This window comes from Fistularia commersonii, chromosome 35, assembly GCF_037954325.1.
Source record: "Fistularia commersonii isolate RoL2024-O1a breed Wild chromosome 35, RoL_Fcom_v1.0, whole genome shotgun sequence".
Classification (NCBI taxonomy): Eukaryota; Metazoa; Chordata; class Actinopteri; order Syngnathiformes; family Fistulariidae; genus Fistularia; species Fistularia commersonii.
In genome coordinates, this window is record NC_141318.1 from 8513655 (window position 1) to 8534009 (window position 20355).

The 20355-nt window shown below is 43.4% G+C and overlaps 2 protein-coding genes across 16 annotated transcripts in view; both read left to right on the forward strand.

The window, feature by feature from the left end:
- rptor (regulatory associated protein of MTOR, complex 1) overlaps window positions 1–2634 on the forward strand; it is a 168690-nt gene extending 166056 nt beyond the window's left edge. For all 3 annotated transcript variants that reach the window (XM_086142949.1, XM_086142950.1, XM_086142951.1), the window contains 3 exons: window positions 59–175; window positions 382–511; window positions 1228–2634. In XM_086142949.1, coding sequence (XP_085999075.1) covers window positions 59–175; window positions 382–511; window positions 1228–1296 — 316 coding nt within the window. In that variant the 3' untranslated portion in view covers window positions 1297–2634. The remainder of the gene's footprint in view (window positions 1–58; window positions 176–381; window positions 512–1227) is intronic.
- Window positions 2635–5491: 2857 nt separating this feature from the next.
- pecam1b (platelet and endothelial cell adhesion molecule 1b) lies at window positions 5492–20355 on the forward strand. 13 transcript variants are annotated; one of them, XM_086142339.1, is made up of 16 exons: window positions 5493–5686; window positions 5792–5815; window positions 7689–7979; window positions 8069–8350; window positions 8439–8708; window positions 9246–9518; window positions 10179–10457; window positions 10539–10817; window positions 10970–11071; window positions 11195–11225; window positions 12008–12087; window positions 14119–14172; window positions 14474–14563; window positions 14987–15049; window positions 16787–16809; window positions 19701–20355. In XM_086142339.1, exons 1-16 carry the CDS (start codon window positions 5644–5646, stop codon window positions 19806–19808), a joined length of 2292 nt encoding a protein of 763 aa, XP_085998465.1. In that variant the 5' UTR covers window positions 5493–5643; the 3' UTR covers window positions 19809–20355. The 13 variants fall into 13 exon arrangements, 8 of the variants coding, with proteins under 8 accessions (XP_085998467.1, XP_085998465.1, XP_085998466.1 ...); XM_086142340.1 differs by having other exon boundaries at window positions 19704–20355; XM_086142341.1 differs by lacking the exons at window positions 11195–11225; window positions 12008–12087 and having other exon boundaries at window positions 5492–5686.

Below are 20355 nucleotides of genomic sequence, written 5' to 3' on the forward strand. Positions count from 1 at the left end.
GCAGCGGTGAGTTAGTCTCTCTCTCTATCTCATGCTGACTCGTAACGCTCTGCCGCAGTGTCAACGGGGATGTCCGATTCTACGAGCCACGGACAGGGGACTTCGTCAACGTGCTCCAGATGGTGAAGGGGTTGACGGCGCTGGACATCCACCCGCAGGCCAACTTGTTCGCCTGGTCAGTACACGCCTCCTTCCACGAGCCGATCGGCTATCGGTGAAAATCACACGTCCTGACCTAAATTTATACCCGACGTCCGTTCTCAAGGCTAAATGTCACCTCCCAAATAATTACACCTTACTTTGACAAATGGGTTGTCTGAACATTCCACTACAACTCATTTTCTCTCTCTCTCTCTCTCTGATTCATCCTTGGATGTCCAGCGGATCGATGAACCAGTTTATAGCAGTTTACAACGCTAACGGCGACGTGATCAGCAACATAAAATACTACGATGGCTTTATGGGACAAAGGATCGGGGCCATCAGCTGTTTAGCCTTCCATCCTCACTGGGTAAACTGACGCCGCCGATGACTTACGGCTCACGGTTTCATGTCGGCGCCCACAGCCGTCCCTCCCCGCCCACGAACTCCCCTCAAAATTTTGCAGCTCTTGATATAACAGCATCTCACGGTGAGAAGGTTCCCTGTCGGATTCTGCTTCTGGCCTTTCCGTGCAGATGTTGACATCCAGGTCAAGTCTGGTCCCCTTAACAGACCCCCTCTGTCATACAAAGAGATATCTTTCCCTGAGCTGCCCGAGTCCCCAAAGTCTGCAACTTGTATGGAAACACAGACGGTTGGCTGCAGTCTGTCATTACTGTGTAATTCAGCTGTAATGACACTTGAAAGCAATTGAGACCTTTTTGCTGTACAATAATAAAACAAATTGCCGTTTCAGTCGGGCCACAAGGCGCTGACTAACCACTTTTGCCACTCAGTTCGCTCCGCCGCAATATTTAGGTGCGGTGAACTGAGTGTGAGATAAAAGCTGTGTTGACACTTCTTTGGGGACGTGTTCTTCCAAAAAAAAAAAAAAAAAAGTACCCCATGCACTAAGTATCTTAAGCATCCACAAGCATTCCCTTGAAACAGAAAAATATAAAGTTAATGCACATCGGTTTTCCACAAACATTCACATCAGCGCGCAGTGTGCGTTAATTATTTAGCGCTATGTCTTTCTGACGTCATGTTTTTCTCAAGGCTCTGCCCGTCTGTCTCTCCCTGTAGCCTCACTTGGCGGTCGGAAGCAACGACTTCTACATGTCCATCTATTCAGCTGAGAAGAGGCTCAGATAACACACCGGCACTGGATCCCCACGACCTCACCACCGACATCCCCACTCACCCACCACCACCACCACCGCCACCAACGCCACCACATACGACTTGGGACCCTGAGCTTGAGCACCAGGATGTAAATGATGTTGTACATATGCAATTACCACCCTGAATGTTCTAGTGATGGCTGCTGACAAAAACTCCTGCTACAACTATATATATATTCTATTATTATTCTCCTTGTTTATTCATATTCTTATTATGAAGCTAATGATTGTAGACTTGGCTGTGCTAAGGAGTGTGTATATTTAAATAGCAAATAGAGAAGAAAAGAGGTACTATTTTAAAGAAGGTGGGGACCCCACCCATCACTTGGGCTCTTCCTGCAGCGAGCATCACTACCTGGAGGAACTCTGAACCTCCCCCAACCAGATGTGCCGATGGACCGGGTTGCCCGCTGGACTACGCATGTGTGTGTGTGTGTGTGTGTGTGTGTGTGCGCGTGTGTGTGTGTGTGTGTGTGTGAGTGAGTGAGTGAGTGAGTGAGTGAGTGAGTGAGTGAGTGAGTGAGTGAGTGTGCATGCACATGCGTGTATGTGTACATGCAGGAGACATGGACTTATCCTCCACTGGTGTTTTTTTTTTTTTTTTTTTTGTAGATTAAATTTTAGTGGCCGATTCTCAGCCCAAAGCACACAGTTTTGTTACCGCACACCTAGCGAGACATGAAGTACGGACGCACCCAGAGTCGGTGGACTGTGTTCGGCCTAGCAGATGTGACAAGTGTTTGTTGTGTGTTTAAACCACATGTGCCCCAAAGTGGGTCCTCTTAGTCTTGGACTTGCCCAAAAAGACCTCCGCTACCATGCGAGCAGGCAGGATGCTCCTCTCCCCGCTGCCTCCATCCCGGTGTGCCAAATATTGTTTTCCATCGAAGTCCACTTAGGCGTAACTGTTGGTTTACTATCATGTTGACTATAATAAGGGAAACCTCCATTGCCCTGAGAATCATAACCCTTCTATTTCACAAGATCCTCCCATCAGCCCAGCGCCTCTCTGCCCTATTAAGCAATAAAGAACCCCACCCCGCACCCCGACTTGGCCTCAAGCTCCTCCCCGTCTCGAGTCATCATCCAAAACCCCACGGCGGCACGCAACCGCTCCCCCGTCACAGCCAAACCTAACCCTCTCCGTGCTCAGAGTTTCCTTTTTTTATAAATAGATATATAGATTGATACTGATACAGTACAGCTCACATCAGCGACAGAGAGAGATATCAATGAAATTGATCGACCTGTCGTTGTCTAAACTCGCGGCCCCCCTCCAAATCGACACTGGAAAAAAAAGAAAAGAAAAGCCCTTCCAAGGCCACGTTGGCCCTCCGGGCGCAGCATCCGTCTGCGTGGTTCCCCGGGTGCCTTGAAAAGTACCGCCTCTCACCCTTTCACTCCCCCCATGGACCTTCACCCGCTGCCATAGCTGTTTGTTATGTGTTTGTTTTATTTTTTTTCCTTCAAGAGAGAGATTTTTTTTAAATTCAGATCCATCGCCAGAGGTCATTCTGTTTCGCCAGCTTGAGTCCGTAGAGTTCGATAACGGCGCCCGACCCGCAGCCCCTTCATTCATGTGCCTGCTGACTTGCGTCAGGTCCCGAAGCCTGAAATGTTGCTCAGGTAGCGCTCGCACGCCGAGGAGGGGCCGCCCCGTCGTGCAAGCAACGGCTGAGTGGTAGAGGTGAAAGACCGCCGGCAATGTGCCTCGCCTCCAGGCCTCCTGCCAGTTTGTTTTTTTTTTTTTAAAAAAACATTATTTGTGTTTGGTGTTGATAACGCTGCTGGCTTTTATTTTTCTGATTTTTATTTTGCTTATGCTTCGTACAAGGTCTTTATCTCACACCCCAGAAGCGGTTCCCTTCCTTTTAGCCCCCCAACGCCCCAATTCATTCTCCCCCATCTGATGCATCAGGCGTTCAAAGAAAAAAGGAATAATCTGGAAATTCAGTTGTCCTCGTTGTAAGCGAGCCTCCCATCGCCGAGCACCGAACCTCAGCAGGTGTCAGCGGATCCCTCCCCACCTACAGTGTGCAGTTTTTGGTTTACACCCTTTTCCGCAAAAAACAGAAAACACCTTCATCTCCAACTATCTTGCATTGAGTTTTAAGATTTTTAAACCCGAGGACAGAGAGGGAGAAAGAGAGAGAAAACATTTTTATCTGTGACTTCAGGCTGCTTTGCTGACTGTGGTTTATAAGACAGGAGATGCAATCTACGGAAATAAACCAAATACAACACCGGACTTTTATTATGTTTTTTGACTTTGTTTAGAAAAGAGTTAGGAGAGCTGCCATAGACGGGGTCTGGATTTGCAATATTTCGATGCATCTGAAGTTCCAATCGCCTATTAGGCAGTTGGAAGTATAAGACAGGAAACAGCAGGAACACTGAGGTTGACAATGCATTCATTGGATATTAATAAAATGTATTTTGATAAAACAATCAAGGACAATGTTGTCAGTTGACCTGCAATCAAAACTTTTTTTTTTCTGGACGTAGACCCTAAATATTTGATCTTAGGTATATGTACCTTGGGTCTTTCCTTAGGTTTCTATGGATTTTCAAATAATTTGTGGTGTCCGATTCTATGATGAGTATCTAATAGTTCAGTAACAAGCCAGAGTTGAAACATATATATATATATATATATATATATATATATATATATGAAGTTTTATTTAGCTGGGTTTGTAAAGATACTGTGTTATCAGTGTACCTTTAAAATTCAAATATTGTTCTCATGACTGCCCTCTTCTGGCTAAATTTTGCCACTGTCGATGTAATGGCACCGATTTTCTCAGCCAACTCACAACTATTAGTGAGGCTCTCCAACAACTTCCTGAATGTGCGTGTATGTCTGTGTATGTGTTTATTTCATTTTTTTATGCAGTTTGTTTTGCAGTCATTTAAGCATACTTTTGAATAGTTTTTGTGCAACTATTTTTTTTTTCTTTATTTGGAAATTTCATTGCTAACTTCTGAGCTACGTTTATTTCCTTCATTTTTTTTTTTAGTTTTTGCACAGTACAAACCTATCCAGTAAGTGAAGTTACCATTTGGAAAAAGGAGCACAAGCTTGATTTAAAAAGTTTGGAACGTCAGCTGTCTTTACATGCTGAGTGTTCATTTATTTAGAAAAATGTAAATCTGTACGCTCAGCCAGAGATTCCAAGTTAGTATGTGCACACACATCTGCACTTTCTACTGCAGCGACTGCAATACTTAAGTATTTATAAGAACATAATAAACACAAGTTTTTGAAATATCTAAAATCAGATCACCAAACAAGAACATGATACAATGGACTAACATAATCTCACCTTACATTACATAATTTTAATTATCATTGCATCTGTTCTTTGCAAAGACAGTACTTTGAATTCACAATGTTGTTAAAATGTTGCTCAGCCATGGGTCCGTTGTTGTTGTTTTTAATTATTTATTATTACAAGGTTTCTTTGCTTTTAATAAGTAAAATGAAACAGCTGGTGAAACATGTATAAATGTGGTTGTTAGAATGTCTGTCTGAAGAATGACGTTTCCAGTTATCCCACAGAAACTACCTAAATTTGGTGTGTTTTTTTTCTATTGACGTATTTTATGATACTACATAACTGCAGGTGTTTCAATATTTCCTAGCAATTACACTTGTAGCCCAAACTTTCTACTCATTTATGTATTTCTTTTTCCAACTCACCTGGAGATATGGTACCCGAGACTGGTGACGGGATTAGTAAGAACACAGCAATATTTTAGATTGAAACATTCATGCGTTCTTTGGGAAATGTGTGTTGTGGTGAAACGGCGGCTCTTACTCGCACCCCGTGAGATTTACGCGACACCAAATGTTTTAGTAGCTGATTAGCTTCACTCTCGGAAATACACGGCATGTTTTCTCGCTTGTGTTGTTCCTTTTTACCTGCTTGAGCCCCTGCCAGCCGTGTCGAGGGGTCACAGCCCTGCCTAAGGCAGTGCGAGCAGCACGACATTATTGTGCTGTTGCACGCACGCACACACACACACGCACCGATACATGTCCAGGGGAACATTCCAACAACAGCAAAGAGCCGGGCGGCATGTACATCCTGAGGAAACGACACTCACTTCCTGTCAAATTAAGCCAAGCCAACGGCTGCTCTGGGTGATAACCGATGGCGCAAGCGGATCAGCGAGTGGATGAGGTAGAGCACCACCTTGGCGTCCGCTCCCGCCCCGACGTTTCCAAATCTGGCCTCCCAGCCATCAGACGGCCCAGTGACAAGCGCATCAGCCTCCAGGACAGCCGAGAGCCCCCCTGCGTTCTTCAGACGAGATGGGCCCCCTACTACTGCTCACCTCCGTGCTCCTTTCCAGCTGTAAGACCCCTCGTCCGCTGTTTTGTCCGGATTTATTTTTCAGGACGTAATCGATAGATTTGTCTCTAACCTGACATTTTTCTTCTCCCAATGATTTTCCTCCAGGGAGCGTGACGGGCAAAGACACATGTAAGTAAAGAAAGGTGTTTGGGGAAATCCAAGGAGGGGCAGGGGAAGGGGGTTACGGGAGCAACCGAGCAGTGCGGCTTGTTTGCTTCAAGATGACATTTAGATGATGCTCCCTTTGAGTGGACACAGAGGAATATGGGTTGTGTGTAAGTATGTGTGTGTGTGTGTGTGTGTGTGTGTGGGGTGTATGAGGTAGTGGAAACAAGACATTTTGCTGTCAGGCGGTGTGTGTGGTGGACAAAGGGGTAGCAGCAGTAGGCGTTGGGAACATGTCGCCGGAGAGTGTCACACGCTTTGTCCACGAGAAGGATGATGGACAAAAGATCAGATCCGGACAGGAAGTGAAACCTGCGTTTTCATTGGCTCGGAGGTTGGATTTGTTTTGTTATTTTCTGGCTTCTTCTTAAGGCGCAAAGGGAATGTCTTCCTGGGCATTGATTATCGATCAGGATAATTGGTGCCAGACCTCGGCCCCGGAAGCCTCAGTTTTGTCATCGGGCCTTATAAGAGGGTTTCTACCGTGAACTGTTTGTCAAACAAATGACCTTCCCTGCCATTTGTTTTTGTTTTCTCTTTATATTGTTGTTCTCTGAGACGACATGCTTTTTCGCAACGCTTCCCTCCGGGGTCATAACCCCACCCCGATAGCTGACGCTCTGCAGTGATTTCTCTGGCGAACACTTTTCACCCCAGCTGCAGATGAAACTGATTTTTTTTTTTTTTTTTGGCCGTTTTAATTTGTTTGCTGGGATGGAAGTGTATCATTGCCGAACAAAATGCAGCGGCGGTACTCGCCAGCCTTCATGCAAGATGATCTTCGGCTTCGAGCCGACTGCCAACGGAGCTCGGTTGATGTGATCAATTCAACGCGTCCGACAGGAACGCTGATGAAACTTTCCCCCCAAGATTATCCCAAAAACAGGATATTTCAAGACTTTAAATTGTGCTAGAAAGAGAAAAAAAAATCCTTGTTGTCAAAAACCTCTGATTCACAGCAAAATTTCCCTGGTTTCTACCCAAACTGGTGTTCAGTTACCAGTTCAACTCCATATAATATTGTTAGATATCAATATACCGCAATACAACAAGTTAACAATACTTCCTCCCTGCATGAGGCTAGTCATCTCCACACTGGTTGGATTTATTCATTTAACTGAACTCAAACTTTGGTGTGTTCAACCGCTCTGAAGAAATGAAAAAAAATCTCCTCGTGTTAGTTTCTAGCTGTTTTGAAGATGCGAGGAACTCTGTAGCTGTAAGCGACTGAGTCGTCCGAAGGTTTTAAAAAAAAAAGAAGCAGATTTGTGACCAATTTTAAACACGCAACAAATGTTTTCATCGTGCGAGCAGTGAGGAAGCCGCTACAACATGACAGGGTTCAATTTTTGACTGGAATTGTGACGTTAAGCAAAAAGCAAGGTTTAATGGGCTGAATCTAAATTTTATGGGCAAACCAAGAGAGCAACAATTAGCTTTATCTGATTCTGTAAAAGGGGTCTGACACCGAAAATGTATTTGGAAAATATAAAATATAAAAACATAGAACAGTCAACCCCCCTCTACCTACAAAATATATTTCCTGGCTCCTTGATTGTTTTCTTCAGTCAGATGAACGTTTTCTGTCCAAAGGAGGATTCTGCCTGAGGACCAATCTTTTTGAATTATTATGTAAACTATTTTCAAAGCGTTATTAAAGTATTATTATTCCCTGTGCTGTATGCAGCATTAAGAAGAAGAATTGTTGGAATAATTACACAATAAATACAGTTGGAATAATTGCTTTTCCAAAATATTAGTGGGTACCGTTTGGATTCATGATAAAAATAACATTTTAAAATGGCCGAAGGTTTAACGTTTTTATTCTTTTCCCCAGCGTTCACGCTAAAAGGCATCACCCTGTCCATCGAGCCGGGTCCCAACGTGCCCCGCGGCACCAACGTGACCATGAGGTGCAAAGTCAGCATCAGTAGCAGGGGCCCACTGAGCCAGGAGTACACCATTTCCAAAGACAGCGTCAAAGTTTATACCAAGATCATCAACGTCTCGGAGGATCTTCTGTACCTGCTGCCCGATGTCAGAGTCTCCAACACCGGCAAATATTCGTGCAGTATCAGGGTACAGGGGCAGGAAAAGACCAGCGAGGCCAAGAGACTCAATGTCACAGGTAACATTTCACGTCGGGTGGAATAGGAAAAAGCACGAGTCTTCGCCGCCGGCTTCGCGTGTTCTAAACCGACCTCCCGTGGGTTGCAGGCCTGTCCCCACCCAGGCTCGAGCTGAACAAGGAGTTGGTGAATGAGGGGGAGGAGCTGATAGCCAGATGCTCGGCGCCGGGCGAGACGGGTCTCCTCATGTTCAACTTCTTCAAGGACTCCAAAGAGATCAAGGAGGAGCGGATCAACTCCAACCGTTTAGAGACCAAGTTGCACTTTAACAGGAACGGAACCCATGAAATTCATTGCACCTACACGGTCATCGGGATTCCGTTCTCCTTCAAGTCCACGCCGAGCAACATCGGCAGGGTCAAGGTCAAAGGCAGGTGTCGTTTAAAAATGCGCCCGACCTTTAACGGGTCACCCGGGCCGCCTCAGAGCTCACTCCTCCACGTTTTTTGTCTCCGTAGAGCTCCCCATCAAACCCGTTTTGGAAATCTTCCCGCGAAGCAAGATCTACGAAGGAGACACACTAGATATTACCTGCTTCGTTGAAAACTTTCCGCGCAACAGGGCCGACGTGGTACTTTTCCTGAACCATGGCTCCCAGGTGCTCAGAAGCGGAGACACCAAATACAATCACAGCATGACAGCACTGGGAAACCACTCGGGAGAGTTCGAGTGCAGATTAGAAATTGGGTTGTTCAATAAAGTTGCCACAAAGATGGTGTCGGTGACCGGTGAGTGCATCCTAAAATCATTTTTTAGAAAACTGACTTATTTCTGTGTTGGTTCTCCTTGTTTCTTCTTTCCCTTTCGGCCGCTCCATCTTACCCCATTCTGTTTTCTCTTCTCTCGCACGAACTAACTTTATGTTCCCTTTCACCCCGACCATAAATCTTCTGATCGTCCGTGTGTCCATCCATTTTCATGCCTCAACCTCCTACTTTTCTAATGTTGTTCTGTTGTACACTTTGTATATTTGAAATTGTGTCTCGCCAAGATTCCCTTCAAAATTCCGTGATGCTTGCATTATGACACTAAAAGTCTGGAGTCTCCAGACCTCAAGCCTGGTACCTCCAGCCTCAGCATCCTTCAACCAATATCTATCCCGCTCTCCCTCCTCTGTACATGACCGAACCATCTCGCTCCAAAACATCTAACATGTCCCGTCCCTCCGGTGGACTCGTTCCCGATCCTATCCATCCCGGTCGCTCCCAAAGAGAAAATCTTCATCTGTGCCGAGTTGGTTACTTTGTGTCCGATTGTATCCCCAGAGCTGTTTTCAGTGCCAACCCTCACCATGTCTCCCACCGAAGTCCTCCAGAGGGAATCGATGACACTTTGGTGCAAAAGCGAAAACTACGCTCGGGAAAGAATTCGCAGAGAAGACTTGATTTATACTCTGGACCCGCCCGAAAGTTCTCTGACCGAAAGGGACACTGGGGAGTTTTCGGGCAAGGCCCTGCCCTACGAGTTCAATTACACATGCACAGCCCAAGCCAAGGGCATCCGTAAACACAGTAAGACCTTGACGGTCTCTCCTAAAGGTGAGCAAATAACCAACTTGCGTTTGTAAACGCCGATGTTTTTCAAGGTTTTTGAAGCCCGGTTGGTTGTTTTGAACAGCTCTTCATGCTCAAATAGTTATAGGCGACTATCTGTAACAGAAAAAGCGCTTAGAGGCTATTGTATGCTACCGGGCTCTTGCTCAAGAGAAGAGCAAATAGCAGATGACTGTCGCATAGCTTTTATCAGAGAAATGTATTTTCCATGGTAACTAGATAACCCCTGCAACCCATTGTACATGTTAGGTTATGTGGATAATTAAAAATGAATGAACAAATGAACTTGTGGATAAATGGAGCCTCACTGATAAGGATTAATTAAACTCACCAGCTGTGGCCAGGCAAATAAAAGATACTTACCTTGTACTTAATGGAATAATACAACAGCGGATGAAAAAAAAAACAAAAAAAAAACGCATGTATTATTTTCCACACCCGTTGAGGAGCAAGGCCGCCAAAACATTTGTGTGTCTTAGATAAGTTAAGTTTCCAGCTGGTCCCCGGTGCGCAGGAGACGGCACAGGTAATTATATATTAGAATTTTGACAGTTGTCCATTGACATGAAAAGAAACAAAGCATATCAGTGTGCTGGAAGGCTTTTGTGTTTGCTTGAATTTAAGTCGCCAAATTTTTTCGTACAGTGTCCGTTTCCCCTCCGAACATCTCGGTGGTTGGGAGCGCGGTCCTGGGCAAGCCCTTCCAGATCCAATGCCTGTCGGAAATTGGTAGCCTGCCCATCAATTACACCCTGGTGAAGGCGAATAAGGAAATCGCCACGACCACTGTCAAGCACCCGTTTCGAAAAGCCGTCTTCAACGTCACCATCCGCAGGCCCGAAGATATAAACGCGTTCAAGTGCACGGCCAAGAACAGTCACAGGGACGTCCCTCCAAGCAGGAGACTCGAAGCCCCCGTCACAGGTGAACATTCGAACGCGAAGGAAAGAGAAAACAAGGACGCCTTCATTTCCTCCCCTTTAAAATACCTCTGGTTCTTCCCAGTGCCTCTGTCGCATCCGACTCTGACCGTCATCCCCAACCCCGGGGAAATTTCGGAAGGAGATCACCTCTACCTGATATGCGGTGTGAGAGGCACACCTCCGGTCACCTTCAAGTTGTACCGCGCGGGGATCAATGACCCGGTCTTCACCGCCAATACCAGCAGGAACAACACGGACTTTCAGGTCCAACAGTTGGCCAAAGAGGACAGCGGCACTTACCACTGCGAGGCCGTCAACTCCGCCGAAAATATCGTCCGCAGCGCACCGGTCACAATAGAGGGTGAGCAAGAATCGGAATTATTAATCTCCGGGGGGCTTCGCGGAACTATACCCGGGGTTTCGTTATAAAAAACTAGGTGGAAAGGAGCAGAACCGGACCTTCTCGTAATAACTGGTGTTTTCAGGTATCTCTATCTTTACCTTTTGTCGCAGTGCGCCTGGCGACGTGGAAGAAAGCTGTTATCGGAGGGTTCAGTCTGCTGGCGGTGTCAGTACTGGTGGTGGTGTGTGTGCTGTGCTTCAGATCCAAGAGAGGTAGAGAGACCTACAGTCCCCCAGCAACTCAAGCCTCTTATACCTAACCATGTATGAACCTTCACCCCCCCCCAACCACCACCACCTCCTCCTGCTCTTCTCACCTCTCCTCTCTTATTGTAGGTAAAAAAGAAGCACCTGCTGAATTGTCAGTGTGAGTTTGCTCGACTATTTGCTTCCTCTGAATGTGACCGAAAGTGTTTTTGAGATAATCGAGGGCGGCTAGAAACGTTCGTGCGTCGAGGCCGACGTGCTTTTTCTTGCATGTCCGACACCCCCTTCGAAACAAGCCAGCTCAAATACGGCTGACTTGAGCCGGTACTGACTCGCGTCGATAGATGTGATACTCAGAGCCGCGGGATTCCGGTTACCGTGTTAATCAGCGTTAAAACTAAATGACCTGTCGTTTGAAATTTAAGCCATAATATAGGCACGCCAGGATGTATGGATTAAACATTAAAATGCAACAATAATGTTCACTTTGCAATGGTAGTTCCAAGTGTAGGTACCGCATTTAAATTCAAGTTCTTAAGTCTTTAGTTTTTTTTTATGACGGTTGCTATTGCCGCCATCTTTTAGGGCTGTTGCGCCAAAGTAAATAATGTGCTTCATTAAGGAAGGAAAAAGTTGTTGCAGAGCTCCAACCGGTCATTGAATTCAGAACACAGATCCTCATATTTATTTTTCTTTCACCTTTTAAACCAAGTACAGTCACAATAATATCCCGTATATAGCCAAAATTTTCTTACAAAATTCCGCCGTGGTTTCGGAAACACGGATGCGCCTCAGGAATGAAAAAAAAACGTTCTATTCTGTTTTTTTTTCCACGGATGAATGTTAATTGCTAGCTTCTTTCGGAATGTGTTGAGAAGATTTCTCTGAGTTCTCTTGAGTTTCACTGCTGCCGGAGTTGACTTTATTTTCACCATTTCTCAGAAAGCCTTCGAGCCCTAAATCAGATGACTCTTTAACAGTGAGCCTAACCCACGACACAGAGGTTTATAACGCAGCTCCAGGTAGCTTGGTTTTTACTTCTCTCCCGTGCTGACGACTGCCCTCATCAGTCATTCATTTAACAGCCGTGGGTCATTTCCTTCACCTTAGCGTGGCATGTTTTGTGTCATCCCAACTCACCCCCATGTTCCATGTTCTAATCCGCATGCCGGGGTCATGTGGCTGTAACCCCAGCTCCTGTTTGTTTATGTAAGCGTCTGCGTCGCTACGGATATCCTCGTCAAATTTACGCGACGCCGCGCCGACCCGCTCGACCTTCTGCATGTAAGGTGTCTCCATGTGTGTGTTCGCAAACCGGGAAAAAGAATAGCTGCCGCAGAACATAATGTCCGCAAGGTACAAGCCGTGCTTACGCAGGAAGAAGTCCTTTCAGCACAATAGTTGAATAATAGCACACAGCCCGGATTTTCTGGTGTTAAAATTGCTTAGAGCGCCCGTTATCATCTTCTTCCAGACGCAGCGCCACGCTATGATGGCACGGAGGGGAGAGCGACCAATGGGACACGAGCTAGTGCGGTGTCGCTTCCCATTGACATCAGCAACAGGAGCAGCTACAGTAACCCAGCAACAGTATAGAGACACCCCGCTGTCGGAGGAACTGGGGATTGATATTTATGAAAAAAAAAAGAAGAAGAAGAATGGCGTTCTAAGCAATGATTTAAAACGAAAAGGGAATGTTTAAGGGAGCTCAGCGTGTTTGGCATTAGACCTGTTTAGGGGAATAAGTTGGCTCGCCAGGGACGAGGGACGTGTCGCAATGGACAAACGACCCGGCTCCCGCTGCTCCCTCTCCCCTCCCCCTGCAATCCGGATGGCCTGTCTTTAATTTCAGATTTAATATACTGTGTTCCTCCTGTGTTCGCTCGCTGTGTGTGTGTGTGTCCGACTGCATGTTCTAAATGTGATCGCCAATGTCTGTGCAACGTCAGTTTTTTTTTTTTTTGTTGTTGTCGTTGTTGTGTATAGCCACTATATCGCTATTTGCAGGAAATGTGTGTATATATTTTTGGATGATTCCTTGACTGACTCAAAGAGACACTTGTAGAATAAAGTTCGTTTAATTTAGAAGTGTGTCACTACCATTCATTTGGCTCCAGCTATCGCTATGCTGCGAGAACCAGAAGCATTAGAGAACATTTAACACAGAAATATGTGTCATATTCTGGCTGTATTAAGACCAAACCTAAAGAAAGTCAAGTCGATTCCTTTCCTAAAAAGGAATGGTCAACAGAGACTTCCTTTGGAGGTCGAAAAGAATGGAGTCTGCAAGACACTTCCTATGTTGGCAAAGATCTGATTTTTTGGGGGCGGGGGTGGGGGGGAGGGGGGGGGGGGGGGGCGTCGAGGCTCCGGGCTGAATGGGGATTATTTTGACTTGGGCCGAGCAACTTTGAATGCATGTAGCATGCTGAGGAAATAAATCGCACAAGGCTTGGTTAAGCTCCGTGCGAGATTATGTTACCAACTGGGAAGTTGCGGGGGGATGTTGTTTTTGCCAAAAACTTACTGTGCAGCCGCTGCAGAATTAAAGGCCCATTGTGCTCAGGACAGCGGAAGATCTTTGTTAATGCAAAAGTGAGGATGAAGAATGTTTGAGACGGATAATCGCCTCCAAATATAGCAATTTTTTGTCCATTATTGAATGAAGCCTGGCCACAAAGTATGAGATAGTTCACCATTTGTTGATCTCTTCAGTGATTCGATTTGCTAATAAAGCTACAGGAAAGAGATATTAGTGTAAAATAAAGACTTAAAATATGGATAGTCTGGCTCTCTACAAACATGGCGGATGTTTTAAATACATTTTTCGGCATTTCAAACAAAAACAATCTCACTGTTTCCGGTTTCTATCCGGCGCATCGCCGAGATATTTCGACAATATGAACTTTACTTTCCTCAGCTAAGTCTCCAGACTCAAGCAATCACGTAACCCTTTTATTCATCGTCGCCGATATTGCATAATTCCTGCGACCTCAACTGATTATTGTGCGGCATCTCACTTTCTGCATGTCTGTCTCTCATGTGTTGCGCAGCGACAGTGGACAGTGTGCCGGCCAGCGTGTGGAGTGTGCGACCGCCCGACGCAGGTTAGCTCTTCGGCCATTTTGCACTCTGAATTCACGTCTGAAATTACGAGCCAGAGGTTCTACAATAGCGGATCACGCAAACAAACTGAACCTCAATGTGTTAAATTTGAGATCTCGGCATTTGAATTGAAGAGGCGTTGAAAACGATGCACTTCTTACTCCAGAAATGTACACGTCTCTAATGGTGACGAAGCCGTCGCCACTTGACATGTACATCTGGAACTCAGCTCGTATAAAAGAAATACGGCTTACAAACTATTTGTTTAACGGAGGATTTTTGGGGTGATGTTCCGCCCCGCAGGCAATGATGAGGAGAGCAGCATGGTGTCCAATGAGCTGGACGTGGAGTACACAGAGGTGGTGCATCCCCAGCCGGCGGATCTTGCTCGAGGTACGCGCTCGCCACGTCGTCCACGACGTTTTTGCTCAGATCTCCTCACCAGAAAGCAATTTTCCCCGGCTATCCGAGCATTCCATTAAAGTTGACTTGCCGGAGCAGCACTTCCTGGGAGGAGCATAATTACCCATAATTAAGACATCTTCAGGTTGCTGTAACCCCGAGCGATAACGGTCGGGATTTCCAGGACCGTTGCAAACCCCGTACAGTAAACAGGAAGGGTTGAGCTAATTGCCGGGGCCTGTTTGGGATCCTGATCCCGCGTTGACGTCCCAACGGGCCGGAGATGTCGGTTACAGAAAAAGACGATTGTCTGTCTATTCATAGTTTCGTGTAAATCGTACATCAAACGGATTCTGGCACACTGTGTGACCGGCTTTCGCAAATCTTCGCGGCCTAATTTGTCGCCTTTTACAGAAACAGTTCCGCTGAGAAAAGGCACCGAGACGGTTTACAGTGAGCTCCAGAACAACCCACACGGTGAGTTTATCATTTGTGTTAAACACCCCACGTCATGTAGTAAGTTGAGAAAAAAAAATATATATATTACACATTGTCAGCCTGTAATGTAATGTAACACTTGCATTTTGTAATTTAACGCGCAAATGCAATTTGTGCTGAATTTTCCCGTATCTCAGAATGCGTTACATATTGCCGTAGTTAAACAAAATCGTTTCTTCCCCTTTCAGCGATTGATTTTTATAGTAGGAGCAAAACGTAGTTACCGCAACTGAGCTCACGGAGATATGAAAATAATATCTAAATATCTTTAATATCTAAATTATGGCAAAAACTCAAATCTTCGGGGTCAAGTTGATCTTTAAGCGTGAGTACACACGAGCACACCTACTTAACACACGTATGCCGTGTATTTATCTGTAACAAAGCTTAAGCTCTGGTCATGACTCATCCAAAGTGAGGAGCTCTTGCGGAAGTACTTTTCATCTGACGTCAGATGGTTAAATCTACTCTGCGATCCCATTAGCGGATGTTGATATTTTGATCAACCTATTGTACAACTTTAAGTCTGTGTTGTATATTTCTGACGGGAGCTCTTATCCAGTTATCCAATATCCAATCTTTGCTACGGCGCCATGTGGTCGTCCATGGAGAAATCAGGAAGTCTGTGATTATTACTGGGTCTCACCTCCTATTTCTACACGCAAATCACCAATACGTGATTTCTATTTAAATCATGATCTATTTAAGTAAATAGATATCAATATCATATAAATATAAATAGCTCTATTTTAAATCTATTTAAATCAATAAAATCATGAAAGCATTTCCATGCAGATTTTTTTTTTTTTTAACTTTGCGAATTTCAACTTGAACTTTTTCAAAGATCACGCAAAACCGGAATTGGGATTTCTGGCGAAGATCTTGAGCGGTTGTTCGTCGGATACACTTCACACTTCAGGAGAGAGTCAACACAATAGTATTCCTTTTGATTTCCTATGAGGAAATTCCTTTTTCTTTACGTGAAGTAGCCAGTTGACCAGCGGGTGACTATTTGACGCAGCATTCAATTTTAAAGAGGGAAATGTGTTGTCATTTCAGTATTTGAAGAGGAAAAGCACACACACTTTCAGAAATACTGATTGATCTGTTTTTTATACCCCTCCTCCCGTGATATTATACGGTATATACAGGACTGTCTCAGAAAATTAGAATATTGTGATAAAGTTCTTTATCTTCTGTAATGCAATTACAAAAACAAAAATGTGATACATTCTGGATTCATTACAAACCAACTGAAATATTGCAAGCCTTTTATTAATCTAATATTGCTGATTATGGCTTACAGCTTGAGAAAACTCAAAAAATCCTATCTCAAAATATTAGAATATCATGAAAAAGTAATTTTTGTTTTTTTTAATTGCATTACAGAAGATAAAGAACTTTATCACAATATTCTAATTTTCTGAGACAGTCCTGTATATGGATATAAATAAAAAAAAAAAAAACCTGTTTAAATCAGTGCATCTTTCTGCTCGTACGTCGGCGGTCAAGCGATTAGCAGAAGAGGCCCCGAGAAAACATTACTTTCTCCGCGCCTCACAACAGTAACAAAAGCTCGGGGACTTCCTTCCCGTGTTCAGATTCCAAACAAAGGAGGGACAGGTGAGTCATCAAGGTCAGAATGAGTAACAACTAACTGAGCGGAACCCATTTGCAGGCTTGGACATTCTTAAATACTGATGCTTTCCTTTACAGGTGCTGTCGATCATCACGACTATGTGAGTAATACGCTTGAATCACCACCGTGTTGTCAGACCCGATTGCTACTCATTGCCGTTTTTACATCTTGGTGCGGATAGAAACGATTATACACACACACACACACACACATGCGCGATACCTGTTACGTTGCTGAAATTGATGGTGAAAATTCTATTGTGTGTGTCAAGTACAAAAAACTGTGGGCCTAAATAACATAAATTTAAACAAAACAAAAACATACCTTTACACAGCACTAATTTGGCTGGATAATTTCATTGAAACTTAAAAGACTGATTGTCAACACATCATTATACATACATCAACTTTTATTTTCTTTTGTTTTCAGTTCTGCATTTGCGTCTGTTCTTTTGTTTTTCTCTCCTCTTTCTTCATTTCCTTACTCTCTCTTTCCTGTCCTGTCCTTTCCTTTCTTTTCTTTCTCTTCTCCATTTTTTCCCTTTCCTTCGCTTTGTTTTTGTCAGTTCTATCTACTCCTTTTCTTTTTTTTCCTTTCAATCTATCTTCTGTTTGTTTTTTTGTTTTTTTTGAATAATTACTCCGGTAGCATGTTAGTAAAAGTGCATCTTCTAAATATGTATATCTGTCAGTGTGTCCTAATCCAGCTCTCCTGCCCGGCAGCCTATTTTTAAAAAATGTTGAATTTTCAGTAAGGCAACAGTGAAATAGTATATAAGCTTGTTACATTTACTCTTTATTAGATTCCCCATGGTCATAACAACTCTCAATATACGTGTGAATGTGACAGAATGACAGAAAAGGCAATAGAACAGCCGATCACAGATAAATCATGTAGTGCGCTGCTTAGAGCTGGAAAATTGCGACCGACTGCGCTCTGCTACCAAGTCCTGTCGGATTTCCGGGAAACACGTGTCGCTTCTCAGCGAAAGTTTGAATTTTGTTGTTTTTTTTTTCGTCTTTTTTTTTTTTTTGTCATGTATCAGAGGAAATGTATCACTGCAGGTCATCGAGCAGAGGCCATCCAACGTAAACCGTTGTTCGGCGCTGTTCGTCAGGCTTTCTCCGTCTCTTAGATATGTCGGCGAAGTCAAATGATCATTCCTCGGTGACTTTCCTCGGCAATTTGTCGAAAAAAACAGCGCACAGCCCGCCTCCGTCCCTTTTGGTAACGTTGACCCTGTGCGGGCTGATAATCCAGAGCAAGAGGGAAACTGCCATCAAAGTTTCCAGACATGAACAAAGGCATGTGGGCTGTGGCTTCCTTCCCTATCTGCCCGTCGAATCAGCTCTGCGGTCCAGTCGGGTTGCCCACAAGCCCAGCTCAGCCAATGCCCCGCTCACCCCCTCTACCGGCCACCACATTCAGCCCTCAGTGGGGTGTGAGGTCATGATCAGACAGAGGAAATAATGACAGATCAATTTGCCAACCTCAGGAAGTAATGCTCGGCTCATCGGCTCATGACATAATAGGCACGTTAGACTTTTTTTATGTGCCCAGATTCTCCAATCAGAATGGGCTCTGATCCCCCCCCTCAAAAAAAAAAAAGGTAAGAACTGAAATATTGGTGCCGCAACATTTCTTTTCTATTGAAAAATGTCTGCAAAAGCCAAATCGTCTTATTCTTTATTAGAAAGACTTAACTCACAACCATACTAGCCAGTGACTGTTTGGTTCAAGACTAGCCAATAGGTCTTCCATGTTTTAGGTGCAGGTCCAGCCCCCAAAACATTTTAGATTTGCTGATAAAACATTTAAGTATCCAAAGCATATATTGATAACTAATAGGTTGAATCTTCTTGATAGCAAAAAACATGACAATGACATAACTGTTACTCTACAACTGAACATGAGTGCAACTAAATTATACATATATATATATATATATAACAGAAGAAAAATTGCAGTTATACGCATTTTGCATATTGATAGAAAATATTTTTTTTAATAATGTAGATTGTGGATAGGAGGATGAAGAAAGGCTTGGTTGCTTTGCATTGTGCCTTATTATGGCAGACAATTCCATAGGTGCTGTGACTAGAACCAAAAAATATATATATCATTTATACAGGACTGTCTCAGAAAATTAGAAAATTGCGATTAAGTTCTCTATCTTCTGGAATGCAATTAAAAAAACAAAAATTACTTTTTCATGATATTCTAATATTTTGAGATAGGATTTTTTGAGTTTTCTTAAGATGTAAGCCATAATCAGCAATATTAAAATAATAAAAGGCTTGCAATATTTCAGTTGATTTGCAATGAATCCACAATGTATGACATTCCTGTCTTTGTATGTCCTGTATGTGTGTGTGTGTGTGTGTGTGTGTGTGTGTATTCTTTTTTTTTTTTTTTTTTTCGGATTTTGGGATTCTTTTTAAAAAATTTTAATGATTATGATTATTTATTGTGGACTCACTGCGATGCCTGATCATATGGGACTGTCTATAGGTCTTATCATTTAGTTGGAGTTGGATAATTTTGCACTTAAATATATGACTTTATTAATGTATACTTTATTACTTTATTAATCCCTCGTGGAGGAAATTCATTCTCTGCAATTAAATAGTCAAGGAATGTTCGGTTCCAAAGACCGTTGTTCTACCTCCTGTGCTACACCGCCCCTGCATTATCACATCGTATTACTCAGGAAAAGCATTCTACAATTCCATGACTCTGATGAGACAAAAAAAAAGACTATTTACTATTGTCATCATTATTTGAATACATTTGCTTCACTTTCAAGAGGATTGGACTGGAAAAAAAGAGATTTCAGTGAAAACAAAAGTTTTTTCAGAGGGGATATGTTCCCTTTTTAACCCCCAGTTGGTGTTTTGTGGTACTCATATAAGTGACAACAGTGACGCTTTGTATTCTGTGTGCAATGTGTCTGGTGCATCAGCATCACCATGCAAACACTCTGTTTTTCAGCAGGGTTCAGTCGAATACGCCGACCTCAATGGGGAACAAGTGGGGAGCGGTCACTACCGTGGCTCCGGGGTAAACAATTACCAGGACCTGCCTGAGCCGGTGGATTAGGTGGTGGGACATGTTCCAGAGATTGACGCAACACACAGCCATGTATTGTTTTGCCTGCCCATCATTAATCATTAATAGATGAACGGTTATCCATCTGTTGAAAGGCTATAGAGGCAGTAAAATGATAAGCCACGAATTATAATAAAAGTTTCATTTCCATTTTTTCACATGGATTTTTATGGTGTGAAATAATAAGGATCTTGATAATGTCTTGATAGATATTTTATGTAATATATTATTGCTGGATAGATAATTTACAAAATAAATATTTACCACTATTTTCTATCGATATGAATGTCATAAACCATTATATTTATTCATATATTTTACAATGTTATCCAACTATTTGGCAATAATTAAGAAATATATGATATGACGAAAAAAATATGAATAAGAGTTTAATTATTTTAATGATTTATATATAATAAGTACAGAATTCCTCAGTCATTGTGTCTTAGTATGATTATTATGATTGTCAGTGAATTAAATTGTGACTTTTTTCAGATATAATTGAATATGATATGACTAATAAATGATGTTTCATCAA

Bases quoted from the DNA above. Each gene is read 5' to 3' on its own strand.
- pecam1b (XM_086142339.1), top strand. From the start codon at position 5,644: ATGGGCCCCCTACTACTGCTCACCTCCGTGCTCCTTTCCAGCT. The intron at 5,687-5,791 runs GTAAGACCCCTC...ATTTTCCTCCAG, and splicing joins CTCCGTGCTCCTTTCCAGCT to GGAGCGTGACGGGCAAAGAC. The intron at 8,709-9,245 runs GTGAGTGCATCC...TTGTATCCCCAG, and splicing joins AAAGATGGTGTCGGTGACCG to AGCTGTTTTCAGTGCCAACC.